General features: G+C 39.0%; 1 protein-coding gene across 1 annotated transcript; it reads left to right on the top strand.

Annotated features, from left to right (window-relative positions):
* Positions 1-1,374: 1,374 nt before the first annotated feature.
* On the top strand, positions 1,375-10,758 carry tap1 (transporter 1, ATP-binding cassette, sub-family B (MDR/TAP)). The gene is made up of 13 exons (XM_056381903.1): positions 1,375-1,528; positions 1,977-2,309; positions 3,522-3,750; positions 4,218-4,332; positions 4,809-4,939; positions 6,293-6,498; positions 6,682-6,879; positions 7,048-7,176; positions 7,274-7,468; positions 7,568-7,741; positions 8,219-8,378; positions 9,134-9,270; positions 9,360-10,758. Exons 2-13 carry the CDS (start codon positions 1,989-1,991, stop codon positions 9,588-9,590), a joined length of 2,226 nt encoding a protein of 741 aa, XP_056237878.1. The 5' UTR covers positions 1,375-1,528; positions 1,977-1,988; the 3' UTR covers positions 9,591-10,758.
* Positions 10,759-11,447: the final 689 nt, after the last annotated feature.

An 11,447-nucleotide genomic window follows, 5' to 3' on the forward strand; every position in this document is an offset into this window, starting at 1 on the left:
AGCAACAAATCTTTACATTTGAGAAGACTGAAGTAGGCTATCTTCTATTTTTTCTGAAAAAAAAAATACTTTGATGATTATTTGCAGATTAACCTTCTGTAGGATCGACTCATTAATTTATTGATTGTGTTCAGCTCTATTCCAGTGTATGACTAGGCTGTACTGGCTGGTTTCTGGCTGTCTATGAAATAATGAAGCTACCATGTATCTACAGTGCTGTGTGCACTGCTGGCAGATGGGAGATGGTGGTGATAGTGATGTAAATAGAGGATAAACAGTAGGGTTTTGTCCTGAGCCACTCTAACAGGTTAATCCTGCTATGCTGCAATGGCATTTAAAAAAGAAATCCTTTTGTACACCAGCTCGGTGAGTCATGGTTTGGTCCCAAAAACCTTTAACAGTGTTTGTTTAATATTCAGATAAGACTGACATATAAACAGAGAGAGATTACATAAAAAATAAAGAATCAAAATAAGTAAGGCTGTGACAACATGAATAAGATAAAACTACTGTTTAATTTTACATTTAAGAGGTTAATAAACCTTAGGCAGAAGAGATTACATTATAATTTATACTGTTAGGTTATATAGGACATTGTTTTTGCAGCAAGGCAAACATAGCCTACCATTTATTATGTGCCTGCAATACAATAACAAATGCAATTGAAGGCATATATTACTATCCTGCATACTTATTAGTGTGAATGCTGTGGCATTCACACTAATAAGTACTATACGTATAAAAGAAGTCACAGTAGCTTTATTGCAGATCAGCTTCTGTTAGGGCATGTACATGTGTATGTACATGTCTTGCTATGGCTGTGGGGAACGTCATTGTGAGGTCACTTTGTCCAGTCCTCACAGTTTCAAAGAGCTTTTTGAGGGACACCTGCAGGGACTGACGTCAGAGTTAGGATAAGTCTCTACAACATGAATGAAACTCAAAGTAAAGTCTTCTGTAGAGACTGAAACTTGTTTGATGGATACGAACCAAAACAGCAGGCACATTCAAAATTTCTTCAGGAATTTACAAGTCATTATTATCGTTGTGATTATTTTTATTTCATGTGATAAACGAATAAAGCTCCTGCAGTTTCAGCTCTTCGCCACACGGTGTCGCTGTCGGACGGTTTGGATTTGGTCCAGGTTGAGACCAACCACGCAGATCATATCACAGTGCTGCTGTATTAAAAGTAACACATATAATCTTTGTTTTACTTGAAGAAGTTTATGACAGCAGGATTTACAATAAAATACGGTTCTACTCGCAGCAAATCCCCCCGTAACACTTCGGCCACCACTGTGGAAGAGAGATAGCCATAAAAGGGACTTTCCATTGTAAAAGAATATAAATAGTTAACGTACTTTCGGTTTCAGTCTGAACCGTCGTGGCTCGCTCGACGTGTTGGTTGGTGGCCGGTCAGGAGCTTCTTCATTTCACTGACAGTTTTTACCTGTCGGGAATAATATCAGACTCGTTTCAAGCTCTCAGGCAAATATCAAGCAAACTTGTGTCGTCGAAAGGAAACGTAAGTCGGATTTACAACAGCTGTACTGACACTAGTTAAACGTGGCGAGCTAACGTTGCTGTATTTACTGTAGGTTAGCATAGACTGTGACTTAATAATACGAATAGTAATATTGTGGTTTTATGTGTTAAGCTAATTCCTACGTGTGTGTTTGTGGAAGGATCACTGTCAAACCGTTTCAGAGAAATCAGCAGTGTAGGTGAAAATGAAAGTAAACGCATCACACCATCTGCAGCAAACAGAAAGTTACTTCTATTCTCACCATTGCCAATTAAAGTCATGTTAGTGTAAATTATAGGTTAATGTACTTAGGAAGGGGTAGATATGAAAATGATAAGCTGTATTCTACATGTTTTCAGGCCACAGATAATCCGTGTTTTAGTTTTGAGTACTGATGTGAGTGTTGAATAACCTGCCACTGACCCCACCTGTAACTTTATATTTGCAGAACCTGTGCATTATGCAGAAAATGAGCTACTTCACCCCCCTGCTCTTCGTGTGCCTGGATGTGTGTGTGCTGCAAGCCATCGGCCTGGCACAGCTCTCACCTCTCCTCCTCTCCCATCCTTTCTTCACCCTATGGGGAGGAGCGGCGATCCGGGCCTGCTTCTTTGTCCTCCTCATCCTCACCTACCCTGGGAGCCTGCCGTGGATGAGGAGCTTTCAGGGGCTCCAGAGCTTAGGGGTCCTTTGCTTCAGCTTCCCAGCGTACACCACTCTTCTCTGGGCGCTGGGGCAGCCGGTCGTGGAGGAACTGTGGGGGTGGCACTCATGGGAAAGGGTGGGTGGCTGCGTTTTGTTGGTTGTTATACTAGTGTGTTTGAAACCATGATCTGTCGTACGGTTGATCACACTGATACAGAAGAACATGTTAGTATGTTACTGGGGGTGACAGATCCAGAACAAGGCCCATGATGCTTTGTTGGTCTCAGAACATGGTGTATTTTCACATGCTGGTGAAAAGGTCTGAAATGTTAGTCCTCCAGTTCAGCTGCTAACAGGTTTTTCACCCACAATCCAAACCAGGAAATGAAATGATAAACAGAAAGTGATCACATGAACTGGCAGAAATGAACTACACATTTACATTTATTCAAATACTGTAGCGAAGTACAGTTTAGGCATGTGTGCTTTACATAAGTATTTGTTACGAGTAGTTTTGCTTTACCACAATTCAGAGGGAAAATTATAATTACTGGTTAATTTGCATATTAAGACTTTACAAACAAAACCTGTAATGAGTTTATAAAATACATTGCATTGTTAGTACCTAACAGTGTAAAGTACATAAAATGACCTCTCCTTGCTTCAGACTGACAGAGGCATTCTGCTGCACAACAGGAACTTACAGCACCTTGCACCTTACAGCAACCACCACCTTCAGGTGCTGCTCCTAGCTCATACTAGCACCCAGCAACCTTTTGCTTACTGGTTGGCCACATCTACCTGTCGGCCATTAAGGGTTGTTTTATACTTTCTTAATTAGTTTGGTCAGCCATCAAAACAAAACCCCCAAAGTATTCAGGTAGATAAGAGAATCTGATGTTTGCGTTTGTGAAACAAAGTATTGGACAATTATTCCATACATGGTTAATCTGCTGTGTGCTCTGTTTAGTCTATTAAGATGTGTTAAGATACAGGGGCTTTTTTTCAGTGTTATTGTTTTAGAGAGAAGTGGAATTTAATCACTTTATTTGTATATTTATGACAATGTTTGTTTGGCAAACAAGATTATATAGCCAGTCACAGAAAGATCAAATTACTTATTATGGTTGAGATTTTGTTGCTACAGGGCCTGGAACAGGAACAAGACTGAAACCAAAACCAAACCAGTCTGAAGAGCATGAGAAATGTTTACTCTGTTCACATACAAACCAATTTTTGGAAACAAGAAAGCTATTAGTTATTTTTGATGCATTTTCTCTTGATCTTAACATTTGCCATGTGAAGCAGTATTTGATTTATGTCTATTAAACCTGTAATTCTTTTGCAGGTGTTACAGGGTTATGTTGTGACAGTAGTGGCCTGGCTCTACTGGAGCCGATATGTGTCATCTCTTTTGCTCTCCTGGGGTCGATACGTCTCATCTCTGTTCACGAAGTCGCCGTCTGAGGAGCCCAAAGATGACACTGGTGCCTCTCTGCAGAGACTGATGGGATACATGAGGCCCTATCTCTGGCGCTTTGTTGCAGTGTTGTCTCTGGTGGTCCTCTCTTCTTATGGTAAGTGAGACATCATCTTAATTTAAATGATGTGCTATGTAGTGCTATCATGCAACTACTATTTCTGTGTTGTCAGCAGCTTTACTCAAAGTAGGCGGTATTAATTAAGAGTACAGCTTATTCAAAGTTAACTCTTATAACTATGTGTGACGGCACACCTGATTTCTTTTAAATTAAAGTAGAGGTTAGGAACATATTTTTCATCTGGCACTTGCCAGTTAACTTAATAACCTAATACCCAATAGTATAATTGATAATAATAGATGTCAATATAATGAAATTATACCAGTTGGCAATTAGGAATGTGCAAAAGTCTAAGTGGCTGCTTCAGCTGTAGACAACAACAACCAGTTATATATCCACTCCTCTGTCTCTGTTGACTCTTTAGGTCAATCTAACAGCAATTAGATTGACAGTCTTTCTTCACCAAAGATTAATATTGTGACGATGTGATCTCCTGATCTCAGGTGAGATGGCTATTCCTCAGTACACTGGTCGCGTGGCTGACTGGATCATAAATGAAGAAGCACCTGATGCATTCACAGAGGCCATCACAGTCATGACATTAATGACCATTGCCAGGTAATGAAACCTTTGTATCAAGGAAGTTCACTCATTACTGGTTCTAAGTTTGTAAAATATTGAAATTTGCTAAAGTCAGACTTTTCGAAAATTGTCAATATCTCAAATCTTTATGTGTTCTCTTTCCATTAAAGATGGAAAATACGAAATCTGTCTGGCATAACTTTCAATAATGGTATTTTATATTAGATTCAGATTTATTTCATTTTAAATAAAATGTTATCAATGATATAAATAAATAATTGAGTCGTGGCTCCATTTTCAGATTTTATATGCTTTTAAATTTTTACATTAAAAACACCAACTTTGGGTTGAGAGGAAGAATTAAAATAATGATTTCTTTCTACATATTTCTCTTTAAGGATAACTTATTAAGAAAACATGTTTTTCCACTTGAGATGATAGTGTAATAATATCCTTGTACTGATTTCTTTGTGTACTTTACACTGTAATGTGTCCTCTGTTGTATGTTTCAGTGCTGTGCTTGAGTTTGTGTGTGACCTCATGTACAACGTCACCATGAGCCGCATACACACCTCCGTGCAGGGAGTTGTCTTCCAGGCTGTGCTGAAACAGGAGATTGCTTTCTTTGATGCTACATCAACAGGTGAGTCATGTACACACTGTGCATACGACTGTGCCAACACAAAGTAGGCGGTATTAATTAAGAGTACAGCTTATTCAAAGTTAACTCTTATAACTATGTGTGACGGCACACCTGATTTCTTTTAAATTAAAGTAGAGGTTAGGAACATATTTTTCATCTGGCACTTGCCAGTTAACTTAATAACCTAATACCCAATAGTATAATTGATAATAATAGATGAAAATGAAATTATACCAGTTGGCAATTAGGAATGTGCAAAAGTCTAAGTGGCTGCTTCAGCTGTAGACAACAACAACCAGTTATATATCCACTCCTCTGTCTCTGTTGACTCTTTAGGTCAATCTAACAGCCATTAGATTGACAGTCTTTCTTCACCAAAGATTAATATTGTGACGATGTGATCTCCTGATCTCAGGTGAGATGGCTATTCCTCAGTACACTGGTCGCGTGGCTGACTGGATCATAAATGAAGAAGCACCTGATGCATTCACAGAGGCCATCACAGTCATGACATTAATGACCATTGCCAGGTAATGAAACCTTTGTATCAAGGAAGTTCACTCATTACTGGTTCTAAGTTTGTAAAATATTGAAATTTGCTAAAGTCAGACTTTTCGAAAATTGTCAATATCTCAAATCTTTATGTGTTCTCTTTCCATTAAAGATGGAAAATACGAAATCTGTCTGGCATAACTTTCAATAATGGTATTTTATATTAGATTCAGATTTATTTCATTTTAAATAAAATGTTATCAATGATATAAATAAATAATTGAGTCGTGGCTCCATTTTCAGATTTTATATGCTTTTAAATTTTTACATTAAAAACACCAACTTTGGGTTGAGAGGAAGAATTAAAATAATGATTTCTTTCTACATATTTCTCTTTAAGGATAACTTATTAAGAAAACATGTTTTTCCACTTGAGATGATAGTGTAATAATATCCTTGTACTGATTTCTTTGTGTACTTTACACTGTAATGTGTCCTCTGTTGTATGTTTCAGTGCTGTGCTTGAGTTTGTGTGTGACCTCATGTACAACGTCACCATGAGCCGCATACACACCTCCGTGCAGGGAGTTGTCTTCCAGGCTGTGCTGAAACAGGAGATTGCTTTCTTTGATGCTACATCAACAGGTGAGTCATGTACACACTGTGCATACGACTGTGCCAACACAAAGTTATCTTTAAGTAGGTCATCGAGAATAAATCCTCAACCTGTTTTTCCTCCACACTTATGGGATTTGCTTTTATTTTTATCAAGGCCAAAAAAAATACCAGATTTATAAACCAGGAATGTAAATGATTTGAACAACATGTTGAACACACACTGATGTACGACTCTTATCTCAGGTGAACTGGTGTCTCGCATTACCACGGATACCAACGATATGAGCGAGGCACTGAGTGAGAAACTAAGTCTCGTGATGTGGTACACAGCACGTTTTGCCTTCCTCTTGTTCTTCATGGTGAGCCAGTCATGGAAAATGACCCTACTCACTTGCATGGGACTGCCCATCATATGGGTCATACCCGAACTCACTGGACACTTCCACCAGGTAAAGATGAGTTCCCCCAAATTCCCCATACTCTTTAATGAACAACACCTCCTTGAATCACTACAATTATTATCACAAAAATACCCTGAGCATAAAAATGATCAGTTTCAACAATAAATAAGTCAAAGATGATTTTTCTCTGAAGTGACTTGTGTCTATTTTTGACTTCTGTCCATGTTTCAGACTATGGCTGTAAAGGTTCAGGAGTCACTAGCTAAAGCCAACCAGGTGGCCACAGAGACCTTCTCCTGCATGAAGACAGTGAGGAGTTTCGCCAACGAGGATGGTGAGACAGAGAGGTACAGACGGCGGCTGGAGGACACTTACGCCCTTAATAAAAAGGAAGCAGCGGCCTATGCAGCATCTACCTGGGCCAACAGCGTGAGTTGAATACTGACCTGTGTCATAAAGTATTTGCAATTATTTCTTTGCTTGTTTTTATCTGTGAGTGTAGTGTCTGTAGTGTCACTGGCTATTTTAAAGAATTGAAACTTTCCTTTTCACTCAGTCCCTTTAATGTGAATAAAAGCAGATTTTATGTTCCCTCAGATGACCACTTTGGCCCTGAAGGTGTTCATTCTGTACTATGGAGGGACTCTTGTGACCAGGGGCACCGTTAGCAGTGGAGACCTGGTGTCATTCGTCCTTTATGAGCTACAGTTTGCTTCTGCAGTTGAGGTGAGCCACAGGCCAAGAGCCAGCTAGTTGTGTTGTTCAAAGTATCCCACCGTCACTTCCAAGTTTTGCTCAACTTTCACTCCTACTTCCCTTCCAGGCTGTCATGCGTTATTACCCTGAGGTGAAGAAGGCAATAGGTGCCTCTGAAAAGATCTTTGAGTATTTGGATCGGAAACCTCAAGTACCGCCAGATGGCACCTTGGCCCCTGAAAATCTTAAGGGACACATTCAGTTCAAAAATGTTAGATTTTCCTATTCTGGCAGCACAGAAGAAAACAATCTTGTGCTTAAGGTGTGTGCGTATTTCCTGTGCTTTTATTATGTGTAAATTAAAATTGATCTTAATCACATATGACTCTCTACCAATTTAACATATCCTCCATTCCACCAGGATGTGTCTCTGGAGCTAAAACCAGGCCAAATCACTGCCCTTGTGGGACTTAACAGATCAGGGAAGTCCACCTGCGTCAAGCTGCTGGAGAGGTTTTACCAGCCCCAAGCAGGGGAGATCCTGCTGGATGAGAAACCACTGCAAAGCTACGCAGACCAGTACCTACATGACAAGGTGGGTGGTTAACATGTGTACTAAGCAGTCAATATGTTTTGCATTTTGCATAAGAAACTTTTAAGCATTTAGCTGACATTGACATATAATTTGACTTAAATTGAGCACAAGAATGAACAGTAAAGACTGCAAGGAGCTTTTAATCTTTCGGGACCTTTTCTTTGGGATGTTGAAGATGATTTGCAGAATTTTACCATCCAACCCTTTTTAACTACTGTACTGTTTATCTGAACATACAGATTTAAAAGACTTTCTAAACCACTACCTATGCAGGTGAGGTAGAAGGGGTTTATTAGGTCTTTATACTGGAAAAATTGACTAAGATTTAAGAAGGCAAAAGTAAATTGTGCATTTAAATTAGCCCAGAGCTGTACAGGGATGATGATATAGGGAAGGTGAATCACAGTTCATTGAAATTTCCTACTCAGCTGTGACAATTACTCTGCCACTGATGTTTCCTCTTCGTCCTGTTTATAGATGGCTGTAGTGAGCCAGGATTGTGTGCTGTTTGCTCGCTCTGTCCGGGAGAACATCAAGTACGGCTGCAGAGACGCCTCTGATGAGGAGATGCACAAGGCTGCCAAGCTGGCTAGTGCCCACGAATTCATCCTGGAACTTCCAAATAAATACGACACAGGTTTGTCCCACAAAGTCTAGCAACTAGAAGAGTCTCTCCTGGAGTGTGTGAGTTCTTCACAGGGGTTATTTTGACTTTCTGGAAGAATTTGTAATAACTTTTCTTATTAGTCGAAAATGTATTGGAATTTAGTTTCCTCAAAAAAGACCTTAGAAGCTATTAAAGTCTTAAATTTAATTTATAAATATCTTAAATATTTTCTCTTGCTTGGCATAGGGAGTAATATTAGTTATAAAATGTTTTTGTATTAGATTGCAGGCTGTTCACAGTCTGTGCTAACACAGCTATAGCAAGCGCACTCACTCCTGCTAGCTACAGTAACTAGGACCCTTGTACCATAATAGGCAAGTATTAGCAAAAACTTAATGAACTAATTGCATTCATATTTTTTTAATTGGTTAATCCATCCATCAGGTCAGTTTACTTAAATGGATTATGTCATAAAAGATTATTGTTATATACTGCTGAGAAGTACTGAAAAAATGTGTAAATCAGTAGTAAATCATTCTGGGCCACATTATCGTTATTCAATTGGATTCTATGTGGTATTAAAAAGATCTTACACAAGGCCTGATATTTAACTATATGAACCCTGCAGAAATCCTGCTGACACTAGTGGAACGGCTTATGAATTTAATTAAGTGCTCTAGAATCCAACAGCATTTCAGCCTTGTGGTCTTGCCTAATGCAAGACACTTACTATTCCTCAAGGATGTACATAAACACAATAAAAAAAACGTCCTTCTGTTGCATAGATGCTGGAGAGAAGGGAGGCCAGGTGTCCGGAGGCCAGAGACAGCGCATTGCAATTGCTAGAGCTTTAATCAGACGTCCCAAAATCCTGATACTGGACAACGCCACCAGTGACTTGGACACAGAGAATGAATACCAGGTAGGAAATTCTTTTGTTTCTCAAATTTTCGCTCATTAATTTACAACTCTTTTCTGCATGTAACACCAAGTCATGCTTGTACTTAACAGGTCCACCAAGCTTTGTTGAACCAATCCAACAACTGCTCTGTGCTGCTGATATCCAACAAGATGAGTGTTGTGGAGAAGGCCAATCATATAATTGTCCTCAGTGAGGGCATGGTGAAGGAGGAGGGAAGTCATGGTGAGCTGCTGAACAAACAAGGCCTTTATGCTGAACTGGTGAAAAAGCAGAACATGAGCTTTCACCGTAAAGAAGAGGAGAGGAATGATGCACAGTGATGCGTTGGGGCGGTGGTTTGCCCTCAAGCCTAGAAGTCGAGTTCCAGGAGGGTTGCTGATTAAAAGTTCGGACTTAAAGGGTCAAAACTCCAGCTCCACTTGCACTATATTTAACTATATTGTGAGACCATACTTTTAACTACAAGTATTGGTAGAGTTTTGACCCTTTAAGACTTTTTCCCTTCTCCATGCACCTTGGAAATAGGTGAAGTTGTACCAGAAATCCCTACTCCGGAATTCCAGGATGTAAAAAACCTAACTGGAAAAATAGATTGTACCCTTCAGTCAGCAACCCCTGAGCTAGGCGTCCGACCCCCAACTGCTCCTGGAAGAATGGGCCCATTTGGACAGGGCGATACAGACACAATCTTCAAACACAATACATTTAAATTTATATTGTGATATGCACATTCTGTATATCAAAATGTAGTTCACATTCTCATCAAAATTCTGTTTATGCATCAAATAATCAGACGTGACTGTCTATTTCTGCCTTATCTAGTAATGAAACACATGATTCAAAAATCATAGAAAGTCAATATTTCCACAAAGCATCGAGTTGCATGATTGCCCACAATGGTCTGAAGCAACCACGGATACAGTGTGAGGGGGGGGGGCTACCATTGTGTAAATGGTAGGGCAAAATCTCAGATGGTGGACAAATTAAAATTGTCCCATGGAATATATCTTCATAATGCCCAAGTCCAGATCTCAATGGGTGTGATTGGGAATCATCTTAAATGGATGTATTTAATAAATGCTTTTGTACATATCACTTTTCAATTTGCCTTTGATTCACACACCCACTTATGTTAGGGAGCTACTGGCACAGGGTTGCCCCACGACACATGGGCAAGAAATGTTGACACGAAGACCGAAGGAGCCAAGGATCGAACCACCAACCCTTCAGTTCATGTACGAGTGTATTGCTTCATACATGTTGCAAACGTAGATGTAGAAGAGATGAATCAGCTAGACTTTAGATATTTTATATTGCAGTATTTAAGGTTTATTGTTTTCTAAATTTAATAGCTGTAAATATTTCTCATATTGGTCAAATATTTGTTGATTGTGCTTTTGCTATGTAAATAACTTAACCTATTCATTCCTTTGTGCCTACTTAGAGATACAATAAATCTCTGTGAAAGTTAATTTTATGGAAAAATTATCATTTTTGCACACGAGTTGTTGCTTTCTGCTTTTATGTAAATGTTTTTTGTATATTATTTTTCATATCCTGGAAGAAATCATTTGGGGCACTGTTTTATTACTTTTTAACATTGCTTGCATGTAAAGGGGCACTCCACCAATTTTACATGTGAAGGTAAGGTGAAAACGGCTCAGGAGTGAGGTTTACCATTTTTAAGAAACAAACCCTGAAGTCATCAAGTTTGGGGTTTGAAAGATTTGGGTTTGAGGTGGTGGCTACACTTATAGTTAAATTCTGTCAAAGGGTCTTTCTTGAAAGCATAGACAATAATAGTTTCTGTTTTAAAAAAGCTAATAGATATCTATTATCATATCACATAAAAAGCATGTGCAGCCATTGTCAGTTTAACCCCCTGGGATGTCATGAGACAATACATGGTACATGTATAGATGGTACATACATGCCATTCTCAGGCATCTCAGGTAACCAGAAACAACAAGTTCACTGGTACCAGCTTCTCAAATGTGAATATTTGCCAGTTCCCCTAGTTTTCTATGATAATGAACACAAAATTTGGGAGTTTTTATCTGTTGGTCTCACAAAGCTAAGTAATTTGAATATATTAATAGTAATGGGACTATTTTCTGACATGTTATACACTGATCAATCAACCGATTTTTGAAGAAAATAACTGTCACACTTATTGA

The sequence above is a fragment of the Seriola aureovittata genome, chromosome 7, assembly GCF_021018895.1.
Source record: "Seriola aureovittata isolate HTS-2021-v1 ecotype China chromosome 7, ASM2101889v1, whole genome shotgun sequence".
In the NCBI taxonomy this organism is placed as follows: domain Eukaryota; kingdom Metazoa; phylum Chordata; class Actinopteri; order Carangiformes; family Carangidae; genus Seriola; species Seriola aureovittata.